At 51.0% G+C, this 14,185-nt stretch overlaps 2 protein-coding genes across 6 annotated transcripts in view; one reads left to right on the top strand and one right to left on the bottom strand.

Moving 5' to 3' along the window:
* The window catches only part of SIGLEC6 (sialic acid binding Ig like lectin 6), a 39,248-nt gene extending 34,522 nt beyond the window's left edge, over nucleotides 1-4,726 (bottom strand). For 3 of the 4 annotated variants that reach the window (XM_074370984.1, XM_074370987.1, XM_074370986.1), the window contains exon 1: nucleotides 4,585-4,704. In XM_074370984.1, the coding sequence (XP_074227085.1) occupies nucleotides 4,585-4,628 (44 nt within the window). In that variant the 5' untranslated portion in view covers nucleotides 4,629-4,704. Of the gene's footprint in view, nucleotides 1-4,584 lie in introns of all 4 variants that reach the window. The other variant, XM_074370990.1, reaches the window with a different exon arrangement.
* Nucleotides 4,722-10,493, top strand: LOC141578710 (cytoplasmic tRNA 2-thiolation protein 1). 2 transcript variants are annotated; one of them, XM_074371037.1, is made up of 3 exons: nucleotides 4,722-4,857; nucleotides 6,218-6,762; nucleotides 9,112-10,493. In XM_074371037.1, exons 2-3 carry the CDS (start codon nucleotides 6,255-6,257, stop codon nucleotides 9,651-9,653), a joined length of 1,050 nt encoding a protein of 349 aa, XP_074227138.1. In that variant the 5' UTR covers nucleotides 4,722-4,857; nucleotides 6,218-6,254; the 3' UTR covers nucleotides 9,654-10,493. The 2 variants fall into 2 exon arrangements, with proteins under 2 accessions (XP_074227138.1, XP_074227139.1); XM_074371038.1 differs by having other exon boundaries at nucleotides 4,843-4,952.
* Nucleotides 10,494-14,185: the final 3,692 nt, after the last annotated feature.

Below are 14,185 nucleotides of genomic sequence, written 5' to 3'. Positions count from 1 at the left end.
TGCGACATGGACTGGGTACGAGCCCAGGACTGGGCCAGGTTCTCTCATACCTCCAGCACCCCGTGTAGAAAGGACCTACCCCGCCCCTGCTCATCCCGGTGCCTCCCCTCCCCCACCACAAGCGCCACGTAGCCCCTCATGGCTTCCACAGCATCTGTGTCTCCCTCTGCCACCATCTGGGCATCCTGGATTAGGACTGCCTGTGTCAACCTCCCCCCACAGACAAGGGGGTTACTGAGAGCAGGGTTCAAGACTGACTCAGCTCTAGGTCCCTGGCACTTCCCAGCACAGGCAGCCCCATGAAATGAATGGATGGATGGATGGATGGATGAGATGCTATTCACCACCCAATAAACTCCTGCTCATCCATCAAGAGCCATCACAAGTGCTCCGCGTCTAGGGAGTTTCCTCCAAGTCCTTCACTCCCCTCTACACTGTCAGGGCTCTCCTAGTCCCTGGTATCTCGGCTGCCATAGCTCTGGTCATCACACCTGGATTGATCCCAGTCCAGCTGGCTTTCTCCCTCACCAGCCCTCAGCACGACTCATCTCTGGGCCCCAGCATCACCCAGCACCAGGGCTGAGCATTCATGCATTTGATTCACCCAGATTTACTAAGCACCCACTTCGTGCCAGGCATTATAGTGGGAACCCAGGAAGCAGCCGGACACAAAGTAAACAAAAACCTCTGCTCCCCCATGAAACCTACACCCTGGTGGAGAAGACAGACAAGAAAATAGATAATTTCAGAGAGCAACTGAAGCCTATAAATAAACAGAGTAGCTTTGGTTTTTGTCTACTTGATTAGTTGCTGACAGAGATCTACTACAATGTCACAGTGCTGCTGGAATGTGTCCATTTCTTCTTGTCCTCCTGTTAACTTTAGTTTTACCTCTTTGGGGACTATGTTGTGAGCTGCATCCGGGTTTAGAACTGCTTTGTCATACTGGTTATTCCTTTTTCATTTGTGATGACACTTCATTACTGATCGTGCCTTTTGACTCAAAATCTGCTTTGTTTGGTGGTTAATGCAGCTAAACTTAGACTTCTTTGAGTTATTTTCCTGGTATATCTTTCCCCATACTTTAACTTTTCACATTTTCTGAGTCTTTATTCATTTGACATGGGTCTCATGTATACAGCATGTAACATCTTTTTTCTTAACTTTCCTAGTGATAGAGATAAACTATTTTTCCCCCAACAAATCTTAAAAACATATTTCTTAACAATTTCCACCAATCTAAAACAACACTAAGCTTTCAGGTTTTATTAACTAATACATTCCACAAAAGGAATCCTGACATTAATCAAATACTCCCCTCGTGCTGGTCTACCTCATACTCAAAGCCACTGTTCAATTCCATTGAAGACACTGAGGCCCAAAGTCGCTCAGGTGTGAGAAAAGAGCATGAATTTGAGCCCAGGCCTCTGCGTGCGACTGTGAGGGAGTCAGTCACTGCCTGCCTGACGGTATTCTGGGGGTCAAGGGTGGGAGAGGTCAGGGAAGGCTTCCCCGAAGAGGCGGCATTCTGGTTAGGTCCTGAAGGATGAGTAGCTATTCAGCCCCCATGCAAAGTGGGGGGAGGGCGTTCTGGGCAGAGATGGAGGCACCAGCGCTTGGCATGCTTAAGTCATGGCGGTAATGGTAGCTAATGTCTACGGAGTGCTTCTCGTGGCCTGTTCTAAGCACCCAGTAAGTATCTCTTCTCAACCCCAGAACCACCAACATTTGGGGCAGGTTATTTCTTTGCTGTAAGTGCTGTTCCGTGTGTTCAAGGTTTAGTATCATTGCTGGCCTCTATCTACTGGATGCCAGTTCCCCGCTCCATCTCCAGTGGTGGCAACCAAAAATGTCTCTGCCAAATGTCCCCTGGGGGTCAAACTCACCCCAGGTTGAGAACCAGCGCTCTAATCCTATGAGGGCTGTACTAGTGTATCTCCATCTTACAGGTGAGGAAGCGGAACTTGTCCACGCTTACACAACTAGAATGGTTGTCCCACGATCTGAACCAGGCTGCCTCCATCCTTGACCACCACATCCCATGGCAATCGTTTCCCGCCTGAGCTTAGTGTTGACTGGGGTGTGGGTAACAGGAGGAGACAAGGATGGAGAGGTAAGCTAGGAGCAGCTGAGGAAGGACCTTCAATAACTCACCTGCTCTGTACCCGGTCTTGTGCTCAGTGATGCCAGGGAACCCAGGTTCAAATCCAACCAGACTCCTCCCTCAAGAAGCACCCAACCCAAAGAGACCCTGAAACAGACACAGACAGCCACAACCCAAGGTGACAGGGCCTCTGACAAAGTGAGGGACCAGGGGCATGGCAGTCCAGAGGTGGCTGGTTAATCCAGTACAGGGGAGGAGGGGTCCTGTGGCTTCTAGGGGGAACACCCTCCAAGTGGCCACCTGGATGAGAAACAGCAATCACTGCGGTGGGAGGAGAGGTGAGGGATGGAGTCTTCAGGAAGAGGAAACAGCACGTGCAAACATCTGGCAGAAAAAGTTACTTCTCTGGCAAATGTGAGGACATGCCGGCGATTCAGGGGTGAGAGATGAGGCTGCAAAGCCATCAGGGGCCAGGTCACAGACACCAGGATGAGGGACTCGACCTTTATTCTGTGACTAACGAGAAGTTGCAGATAGCCACCTGCCGTCTCTGGAAGCCCCCAACACCAACTCAGCCTTTCCCCCTAGAATACTAAGTTCCTGTGTTTACAACACATGAATCTGAAACTGTTCACAAAGCAGCCACGAGAAACTTCTGCCCAGACTGTGCCAGTTTGTTGATGAACGTGGCCACTAAGGATCAGAACTGGTCCAGTTCTCAACACTGCCAATTACTGCTGCCCCCAGGAGGTGACATAAAGAACCAGAACACTGCCCACCCCCAACTCTTTTTACAGCACTTACAAAGCACCAAGCACTGTTCTTAATGCTTTACATACATTAAATCATTTAGTTCTTCCAACAACTGCTACCATGATCCCTACTGAACAGATGAGGACAGAAGAGCTCAGTCACTCCAGGTCACACAATTAAGCACATGGCACACGGAGTCACCCAGGCAGGCTGGTTTTCACAGCCTCTTTTTTTCACTGATGCGCAGATTAGGACAAAATTTCTTTTTACTAACTTCTCACTCAAAAAATTACGACAGTGGTGTGGAAATCTGTTTAAATACTTATAATAAATTTGCAAAGTGGGAGACTAAAACCAACAAAGAAACACCTCAACGTGTCTATTAGTTCTGCAGTAAAAAGCAAAGGTACAGCAGAACACCACATACACCAGGGTTCCCAGCCTGAGCACTATCTTTATTTGGGGCCAGATGTTTCTTGGCTGTGGGAGGCCATCCTGTGCACAATGTTTACTGGCATCCCTGGCCTCTGCCTGCCAGAACACCAGTCACACCCTTCCCCATGCACCCCAGTTGTGACAACCACAAATGTCTCCAGACATTGAGAGGTGTCCTCTGGGGGACAAACTCACCCCCAGCTGAGAACTGCCTTAGACTATCTGTAGGTTGCCTGAGGTCTTAAAACCCCCAACTCACAGCTTGCTTTCATAGGAAACTTAGGCCTGGCCCGGAAAAGGCAGCCATGCCTGATTATGAGAATTAAATGAGATGAAAATTATAGAAGTTTATGTTTGGGTCAATAAACACTTTCCTGTTAACATCTTTATTTTCACACGCACCGTGAGGCAGGTCCCACTTTACAGAGGAGGAACTTGCAATGGAGCAAGGGAAGGGCAGAATTGGTGCCTGGCACATGCTAACTCCTCATTAAGAATTGTTGTTTCTCCCCCTGTCCTGGTTAGCAGCACCTGTAACCTCTGGGCTCCGGCAGCGCCTGACATCTGGAACCTCCACACCAAGCTTTGTCTTCCCTACTTCCCCAATCTGGCACACCTGCGTAATGACCAGGGTTCAACCAATAGGTTCAGACACCCAAACGTCCCCCATCACCAGCCTCTCAAGGGCTTTACAGAACTGGGAGACAAAAGGATCTCAGAAACTAACACGCAGGAGAGGGAGCAGTTTGGGGGCTGGAAGGAGGCTGAGAGCTTGGGCCGGTTGACTCTTGGGAAGGTGCTCTGTTTTTTGGTTTGGGGGACTTATGCCCCAGGGAATCCACCACCTCACGGGTCTCGCCTGCCCTCCATCCCGAGCTCTGCCTTAACTTCACCAGGCAGGACAGGATGCGTGCGCATAACTGCTCACCGCGTTCGTGCCCCGACCCGGTGCACGAGTACAGAACCACAAACCGCCGTCTACCGGCTCCGCGCACGTATAACGCCCCCAGCCCGCACGGCGGGGGCCTCCGACCTGGGCGCACACCCACTCCCACGCCTGCCGGGGCGCGCGCAAGAGCCCAAACTGCATCCCCCGGCGACGCGGCCCAATCCCTGGAAGCGGCCCAGCGCCCTCGCCACCTCTCCTTTTCGCACCCCCATCCCCTTCTCGCCCCACCTGGACGCCTCTCCACCCCTACCACTAACTCAATCCTGCGCCCATAAGAGCAAAAAGTCTGAATAAGCCGCACTGTGAGCAGTAGAAGGTACTACACAAAAATCACACGCCTCACCTGCTCTTGCGCAGGCGCACACAGGACACGACCCGGACTGGCATGGAGCACTCTGGGAGCCGTGGGCGGAGCCAGAGACGCCACCGCAAGGATCGCAGGGAGTTGTAGGCCCACCGTCTCCGGAAACAGTTAGCGTCTTCCAACCGTACCGCCGCCGCACTGGCACCTGGGAGTCGTCGGCGGGTAGACCCAAAGCCTTCTGGGAGTCGTAGTTCTTTTACCCGCTTCCGCGTTTTCTCGGAGCCTGGACTGTCCAGCCCGGGTTCTGCTCAGGTGAGTGCCTCCTTCCGCAGCAGGCCCATCTCCGCCCTTTGTAGCGCTGCCGTGGAGGAGCTGATGGTCTCCATATTTTCTCTCCCACGCATTCGGTAGGCATCCCTGGGGAGATGGTACTCCCCTCAGTGATCCCCCAAAGCCTATCTACCGGCGGCCCTCCAGGCAGGAGTGCCCTAAGCAGCTGCTGTCCCCGCTGACCCGCTTTCGACTCTGCGGCCGGGTCTCACTCCTTGATTTCACCTCAAACCTGGGTGCGGTGAGAGCGCACCCTCTTCCGTCCTGATTATAACCTCGAGTGGTCAGGGGTGGCCTGGGGAGCGATCAGGCGGCCGTGGAAGCCCAGAGGAGGCGCCAAACCCAGCCCAGGGATCAGGAAAGACTTGCAAAGCAAAGGATCTCAAATCTGCCATGCCCAAACGAAATTCCAGATTCTCTACCCTAAACTTAACCCCTCTCCCAATATTTCCCCATTCTTCTCTAACTCCCATTTCCTCTCTACTAAATGGTCCCACTAACTTCCAAATGTTCAAGCCCAAAAAACTTGGGAGTTGTCCCGAGTCTTCTGTTACTCTCATCCACTGCCCTCCCCCAAGACTTGTGAGAGTCCTATCTGCTCTATCTCCAGAAGAGATCCAGAATCTGACCACTCCTCTCCAATTCCACTGCCTCCACTCTGCTCCGAGCGACCACTGTTGCTCACCTGGGTCAGTGCAGGAGCCTCCTCGCTGGTCTGCTAATGCCACCCTCCTCTCTTTATTCACACTCAGCCCAAGGAATCCTGTTAAATAAAATCCTGTCACTACATAGCTTAAAACCGTCCAATGGTTCCTATTTCATTCAGAATAAAGTCCAAGCCCCTGATCCTCTCTGGTCTTCAACCACAACACACTTTCTACCCAATGAACAAAGACAGGACCTGCCTGTCCTTCAGGTCCTTTGCATTTGCTATTAACTTTGTCTGCAACATTCTTCTCACCTTAATACCCGACTCTTCCTCCTCCTGGCCTCAGCTCAGAGGATAATTCCTTCGTATTACTCCCTATATTTGGGAAGTAATATCAGCTCCTCCACTAGAAATTAGTGCCTGTAACCCTTCCTGTTTTGTTCACAGCTGTGTCCCCAGTGCCCAGTAAAATGTTGGACACATAGGAGACAGTGAGTGGATATTGCTTAATGAACTAATGAGTGAATGAAAGCTTAAGCTGAGACTTGAAGGTTCTAGGCCTGCACAGTGCTGGTACAAGAGTGTTCCAGACAATGGGTTTACTCTGGGCGCTATCAAGACAGCCTCCCCGGAGGCAAGGACCCTACGATCCTAAAACCACGTGTAACTCTCCTCCTCTCTCTCCCCATCCAGGAGAAGCCTACCCTTTCCGCCTCGCCCGGACCCCGAGATGCCAGCCCCACAGTGCGCCTCCTGCAACAAGGCGCGCGCCGCCCTCCGCCGCCCGCGCTCGGGCCAGGCGCTGTGCGGCACCTGCTTCTGCGCCGCCTTCGAGGCCGAGGTGCTGCACACAGTGGTCGCGGGCCGCCTGCTGCCGCCCGGCGCCGTGGTGGCCGTGGGCGCCTCGGGCGGCAAGGACTCCACGGTACTGGCGCACGTGCTGCGCGAGCTGGCCCCGCGCCTGGGCATCTCGCTGCGCCTCGTGGCCGTGGACGAGGGCATCGGCGGCTACCGGGACGCGGCGCTGGCGGCCGTGCGGCGCCAGGCGGCGCGCTGGGAGCTCCCGCTCACCGTCGTGGCCTACGCAGACCTCTTCGGGGGCTGGACGATGGACGCCGTGGCCCGCAGCACAGCCGGCTCCGGCCGCAGCCGCTCCTGCTGCACCTTCTGCGGGGTGCTGCGGCGCCGGGCGCTGGAAGAAGGGGCGCGCCTCGTGGGAGCCACGCACGTTGTGACAGGTGAGCGCAGGCGCCGTAGCAGGAGGAGCGTATGGGAAGGAACGGGCGCATGCGCGGGCGAGGGGCGGAAACCGCAAGGGAATTGGGGCGCAGGCCTAAGAAGTGGTAAAGGAGACTGCGAGTGTCCTAGGGGAAGAAACGAGCAGGAAAAAGGGGATATGCGCATGCTCCAGCGTAGGGCGGGAGCCCCACCCCCCATGGTTCATACCCTGAGGGACAGAATGGGTTGTGTTAGGGATGGGGCCAGATAGGGTATCTAAAAGACTTTGGTTCTTGGCCACCAACCTGGTGTACACAGATTGGTGAGGAGGGCTGGAGAAGAGGGTGGGAGTTAGTCTCTGGGGATTAAGTCTTTGATTATTTACTTATTTTTAATTGCCTCTAGTACTCTTGATCTCATGGTCCCCAAATATCTCTTCAGAATCCTTCTCTGTCTCTGTAAAGTATCTCTCCACCTCTTACCTCCTTTTTCTTGTTGGCATCTCTTCTCTTCGATAACTCTTTTATTCTCTCACTCTCATCCATCCCTTCAACAAACAACTACTGGTTTCTAATATATGCCAGATCCAAGCTGTAGCCATAGCAAATTCTTAACCTCTACCTCTATTTTCTCATCTTTAAAATGAGAATATTAATGGTTTCTGGCTCATGCATTTGTTATGACAGATGAGTTGGTAGGAATAAAGTATATGTGTGTATATATACACTATTATCTGTACTGTAATTTACAGATTACATATAGTGTATATATTAATAGATAGTAGGTATTACACATATATATTGTATATGCTATCATCATCATCATGCTAGGGCTGAGAAAATATGCACTAGACAGAAATAAGCCCATACCTCTGCACAATTCAAATATGAAATAATAAATGATTATAAGTGGTACTGAAAAAAAATTACATAGACTGTGTGAGCAAAATATGACATGCAGAGAGGGATCAAGGAGGTTTTTTGAGATCTGAAGGCTCAGGGTGAGGAGGCAGTGGGCATAGGGGAAGTTGCTCCAGGCAGAGAGAACCATCTATGCAGAGGCCAGTTTGAGATGCCCCAAGAAGGAAGTGGGGTGTGGTGTCAGGCCCTAGCAGTGGGCGGGGCTTGGCTCCAGGGGCCCCTATGGCCATGAGGAGTTAACACCTGACCTGATCCTTTGAGTAGCGGGGAAAGCAGTGGACATGACCTAAGGACTCTGACTTTGAGAAGTTCACCTTAGCAGTGGTGAGGAGTCTGAGTCGGAGGGGCGAGGGCAGAACAAAGGAAATGAGCTTGGAGGGAGGCAGCTGAGGTGGTCCAGGTGAGAGAGGACGGTTGTGACAATCAATGCATTTTTAAAATGATGTGTAAATATTCACTTACCTTCTCCCTGGTCTCTGTAAACAAAGATAACACAAAAACACTGCAGTCTGTGTAGTCAAAGGCGCTTGTGTCAACAACTGAGTTTTTCTATGGCTGCTGTAACAAATTACCACCAATTGAGTGGCTTAAAACAACACAAATTTACTAGCTGGCAGTTCTGGGGGTTAGAAGCCAGGCAAGTGTCTCCGTGGGATCAAGGTGTTGCAGGGTGACATTCCTTCTGAAGAGTCTACGGGAGAATCTGTTTTCTTGCCTCTTCTGGTGTTTAGAGGCTACCCTCGTTCCTTGGCCCCTTCCTCCAGCTTCAAAGCCAGCAGCTTCGGGCTGAATCCGTCCCACCTTTCGTCATCTGCACTTGTGTCAGTCCCCACGTCTCCCATCCTGATTCTCCCATTTTAAGGACCCTTGTCATTACATAGGGCCTGCCTGGATAATCCAGGCTGCTTTTTTTTAATCTTAAGGTCAGCTGATTGGTAACCCTCATTGTGTCTGCAACCTTTATACCCTTTGCCATGTGACCCAACATATTGGGGTGAGGGTGGGGCTGTGAATTCTGCTTACCACAACAATCCCCTGTACAATCTCCATTCAATGCCATTTTGACTTTTTTAAAAAAATAATTTTCATTTATTTATTTATTGGGGGAGGGGGTAATTAGGCTTATTTATTTATTTATTCAATGGAGGTACTGGGGATTGAACCCAGGACCTTGTGTGTGCTAAGCACGTGCCCTACACGGAGCTATATCTTCCCTCCCATTTTGACTTCTGAAGTACACTTCCAAGTGGGGCTGAAATAATATTTGTAGCTGAGAGCACTTGTACTCAGGACATGAAACGGGGCCTGGTTTGCAATAAGTGGGGGGCAAAGGGGGGCTTCCCAGGTTGCTCCACGGGAGCCTGGGTGGGGTCCCCCCTCGTTCCTCGCCGCGCCCCCTCCCCCCCGGCGCCCCCCGCCTCACCTGCCCCGCGTCTCTCCCCCTCGCAGGACACAACGCCGACGACATGGCGGAGACCGTGCTCATGAACTTCCTGCGGGGCGACGCGGGCCGCCTGGCGCGGGGCGGGGGCCTGGGCTCGCCGGGCGAGGGGGGCGCGCTGCCGCGCTGCCGCCCGCTGCAGCTGGCCTCGCAGAAGGAGGTGGTGCTGTACGCGCACTTCCGCCGCCTCGACTACTTCTCCGAGGAGTGCGTGTACGCGCCCGAGGCCTTCCGCGGCCACGCGCGCGACCTGCTCAAGCGGCTGGAGGCGGCGCGGCCGTCGGCGGTGCTGGACCTCGTGCACTCGGCCGAGCGCCTGGCGCTGGCCCCGGCCGCGCGGCCCCCGCCGCCCGGCGCCTGCGCCCGCTGCGGGGCGCTGGCCAGCCGCGCGCTCTGCCAGGCCTGCGCCCTCCTGGACGGCCTGAACCGCGGCCGGCCCCGCCTGGCCATCGGCAAGGGCCGCCGGGGGCTGGACGAGGACGGGCCGCCGCGGGAGGCGGAGCCGGAGCCGTCCGGACCCCCGGCCTCCGAGCCGGTCCCCGCCTTCTAGAGACGCCAGTTCTCCGCGGGGATCCGACGCCGTGGGAGCGCGGGGCCGCCTGCAGATGACACTGTGGATAAACCTGAGTTACTTTGGCCTCCGGCTTCGGTGCGAGGTGGGGAGGGAAACGGGAACTGCAACCTGTGACCCTGCAGAAACTGGGGCGCTGGGCCCCTGGGGCGGGGGAGGCGCCTGGGGGCCGGGTCTCCTGAGTCTCAGGGAGGAGAGGACTGAACAGCTTCCCACTCCTGAGCGAGTGGGAGTTAGGTGGCTGCTTGCCTGCACGGCTGTGGGGTTCTGGGCATGCTCGGATAGTCCTAACCCTTTTTGAGCGCCTACTGTGTGCCTGATGTTTCATGTTTGCCAGCAGTGGGATAAGCAAACCACTTAACTTGATGGACACACGTCAGTTACAGTAATCATGATGCTTCTCTGTGAGCACCCCGCATACTGCAGGCGCTGCACCATCCCAGTTCATCTGCACCAGGATCTCACTGGCTGTAGCCTGAGGCCCATAACTGGCCTGAGGTCCCCTTGCTGGAGAGGGACCAAACCAGGGGCTTACACCCAGGTCTGCCCGGAGCTCTTTAAGATAGTGAATTTAGTCCTTCCTTCTCCCACCCCACCCCCTACCCCCAACTGAATCTCTCCTGATGTCTCCCTGTGATGGGTGGGGAGCAGCTGGGGGGTTCCCCAGACCCCAGATTCTGGAGGCAGAGCTGGGTAAGCCTGGGTTAGTGAGTTAACCTCGCTAGTCTTCCATTTCCTCCTCTAAAAATGGAATCAAAGCATTACTGTAAATATTTGATAAATTGTTCAATAAATAGTGTCCGACTTGTTCGTATTAAAGTTTGGCCATCAGGGGGCTCTGGGTTTCAGGGTTGCTGCCCTGCTGGTCCAGGCAGCTGTGAGGCCCAGAAGCTTCTCGATGACCCCTGGGGAGACTTGATGTTCTCTGTCCCATCTCCAAGGTTTGCTGGTCCCTTGTCAGGAGTGCCCTCCTTTCCCATCTTCCGGCACACATCCTCCAGGATCCTCCTACAAGCCTCCCTGATTCTCTCCCCCAACAGTGTCCAACCAGGGATTTAGGATGCTCCCAAACCCCAGCCCCTGGGTCCTGCCCTCACTATGTGACCATTCAGCCCTTTTGGCTCTTGCTATCCCTAATCAGACTGAACTTTGAAGAGAGAAACCAGATTTGTCTCCCCTCTGTATAGTGCAGCATCATTCATTCCACATTTATTGAGCCCTTAATCTGTGCAGGGGCATGTTTATACAGTGGTGGGAAAACAACAATAAAAGACAAAAACCTCTCAGTTGTGGAGCTCACAGTCTTGGAGAGAGGCCGTAGACAAGTGAATATGTAATATGAGGTCTGATAATGATGAGTGCTTTGAATAAGAAACAAAGCAACATACAGGGAAAGGCAGTGAAGGGTGCTGTTTTAGTTTGAGAGGTCAGGGCCTTTTTGAGAAAGTGACTTTTGAGTAGAGATCAAAATAAAGCAAAGACAGTTTCTAGCCCTGACAGAATATCTCATGTCAACACAAAACTTCCGCCTGTACAACTCTCTCCATGCTGTGGTCCACTGAGGCCACAAGATTCTTTCCCCAATCTGAATATTTACCCTTTGTGTAGCATGAAGAGAAACTTAGAATTTATTTCTGTGACCCATCAGCTTAACCAGATTTCTGATACTTCATTTTTTAATTTGAGCTGAATCAGGACTTGGCAGAGCACGGAGCACAAAAAAGGATCACAAATCATGTTGTCTATCATCCAGAGCTCCATGACAGTATGGGGAAGGGCTTAAAAGCAAGAGCAGAATGGCAGCCCACTGGAAAGGGTTGAGAGGAGGGGAGGGGAAGAATCTTGATGCAGAGAAGGTTTTCTGCAGGGAATGAGGGTAAAGCTTGAGGAGCAAGGAAACCAGTGGCCTATGAGAAACGCATTGTGTCCCCTTTTCCCTAGGATGAGAAGGTTTTCAAGGGGTGGCTGAGGAGCTTGTCTGTCCCCTGACCAGCACCTCTGTCATGTAGGACAGAATGTCACCAGTCCCATTCCCCTGCCTCTTGCCTCTGCATCTGAAACAGGCCAGAGACCTGCCCCCAGGGGGCGCTCCATCTTCCATGCCAGACCTGGGGAGGTCCCTGCTGGAGGGTTGACGCTGTCCATGGTTCTGGAGCACAGCTGGGCGCTGAGTTCAGGAAACCCCCAATTCTACCAAGGACCCCAATCGACATTCACAAGGTACCAAGCTTTAGGCCAGCAGGGCACCTAAGGAAGGGGGTTCAGAAAGGCTTTCTTTTAAAATTAATGTTAATATAGTATCCAATTCTGTCTCCTTTTACATTTGACATTTTCTACCCTTATAATTTAGATGCATACATTGTGAAGAATATATGCTTGGAATAACAATCCAAGCTGACTCTCTGTCTTTAACTGAAGCATTTATCCAACTATATTCAATGTTACATTTTATTTTCTGTACATGCCCCCAGTGCCACATTACTTTATCTCTCCAACCTTGTCTTCTTTGATTTACTAAGCTTTTTACAGTATACTTTTAACGACTTCTAGTTTGTACATTCTTTTTTCCCTTTTTTTTTTCTTACAGGAGTGAGGTAATTTTAGGTATATTTATTTGTTTGTTTTTTTAACAGAGGTACTAGGAATTGAACCCAGAACTTTGTGCATGCTAAGCATGCACTCCACCACTGAGCTATACCCTCCCTCCTCTAGTTTGTACATTCTGATTCTATTCTTGTAGTCATTACCATAAAAATTACTTCATGTCTAATTAACTTATCAAAGTCTTTAGCAAATGAAAACATCTCTCTCCTCCGGGATTATATGCAGATGTTAGGAGATGTAAAATCCATTTACCATCCACCCCCAACTTTGGACTTAGCTGTTATTATTGTCAAGAATTTTTAAACTGTCTTCTATGTTTCTTCTATAGGTAATGAACTCCCCTTTTATTTGTTCCAAATGATCTGTATTGTTTCCTCATTTTTTAATTTATTGAGTATGGATTATAAAGTGATATTTAAAGACAGTATTCACATTTTTCTGCTCCATAGTTGCTACTTGATAAGTGAGTCAATTATGCTACTCTCCTTTGGAAAGTTATCTGTCTTTTTTCTCTGGTTGTTGTTCAGATTTTCCCTTTGTCTTTGCTTTTCTTTGATTCACCCTTCCCCTGATATAAACTCAATGTGGAAATGGTCTTCTATGAAACTTTCTACCTTAGGCAGGGCCAGAGTCTTGACTTTCATTTCCAGGACCATACAAAGCCACAGAACCAAAGCTCACGTGGTCAATTCGGGCAAGTGCCATCGGGAGTTTTGGAATTTTGGCTTAGATATTCTGCTTCACTCTCTTGGTTCAGGCTTTCCCCAAAATTCTGGCTTAGTAAATTCTCATTTTCTTTTCAGGTTTTCTATACTTTTAAAATGAGGGATTGTATTTTTCTATTCATATTTTCCCCCAAAGGATTTTATTATTTTCAGCATAAGACTCGATCAGATTAACCAAACCTGTCATTACCAAAACAAGAGTCACAACTCAACTCCTTACTCTACTGAAAATGGGGCCCCAGTAGTGGACACTGAGAATCAGTGTCCTCCTAGCACTGTACTGGAATTATTATCCACCTCTCTCCTCACAGCCACTTTCTAAAGTTTAGGAAATAACTTATCCCAGTTTGGGTGCTTTTTTGTGTTGTAGGGAGCACACCCCTGCAGTGGCCAGCCCCCACATACATTTCCCTGTCCGGAGCCAGTGTTGTAGATGGACTGGCCCTCGAGGTTCTTACTATGATTGCAAGAGGTACTCCAGCAACAACCGTCAAGGCTCGCTACTCACAGGTCCCGGAGGATACATAGCACACACGCGGGCCGCTCAGTGAGGTCTCAAGTAAAGAAGGAGGGAGGACGCGTGGGCCTCCAGCTCTGCCTTCTTTGGGGTACAGCGTGGGGTGCCTGGAGTTTCACGGGTTCACACTTTATTGGTGAATTTTAAAAATATAAGAGGGGTAGTGGGGGAGGATATAGGTCAGTTGTAGAGCACATGCCTAGCATGCATTAGATCCTGGTTCAATCCCCAGTACCTCCATTAAAAAATAATTAATTAGTAAACCTAATTACCTTCCCCCCCCCCAAAAAAAAGTAAACAAACAAAATAAGAAGGGAAATTAGGATGTGAGAATGGAAAAGCAGGGGCACTCAAGGGTCAGGTCACCCAGGGTTTTCTAAAAGGGAAAGGGAACTTCACAGGTGGTAACATCCAGCTCTTTAGCCATGGCTGGTGATACGTTTCTTCGAGATGAATGTCTCTGAAAAGGATGCCCCCAAAATGAAAACCTCAATGTCAGGCACTTACAATCCAAAAAGCTTCTCAGTAGGCACTCATACTACAGTGGGGCTGGTGAAATCTTGGCTATTTTTGCTTTAGTGCTTTCTTTAAAAGAATAAATTAGCTCAATTTTAGAGGAGGGGGAGAATGAGGTCTTTCTTCAGTCTACTCGTTCAACCCAAATC

The sequence above is a fragment of the Camelus bactrianus genome, chromosome 9 (assembly GCF_048773025.1).
Source record: "Camelus bactrianus isolate YW-2024 breed Bactrian camel chromosome 9, ASM4877302v1, whole genome shotgun sequence".
NCBI classification, from domain to species: Eukaryota; Metazoa; Chordata; class Mammalia; order Artiodactyla; family Camelidae; genus Camelus; species Camelus bactrianus.
The sequence above is the reverse complement of the archived record's forward strand: the minus strand, read 5'-3'. Positions and strand labels throughout refer to the sequence as shown.

Coding starts and splice junctions, on each gene's coding strand:
- LOC141578710 (XM_074371038.1), top strand. CDS start 4,921: ATGGTCTCCATATTTTCTCTCCCACGCATTCG. Junction 4,953..6,217: donor TTTTCTCTCCCACGCATTCG/GTAGGCATCCCT, acceptor CTCCCCATCCAG/GAGAAGCCTACCCTTTCCGC. Junction 6,763..9,111: donor AGCCACGCACGTTGTGACAG/GTGAGCGCAGGC, acceptor TCCCCCTCGCAG/GACACAACGCCGACGACATG.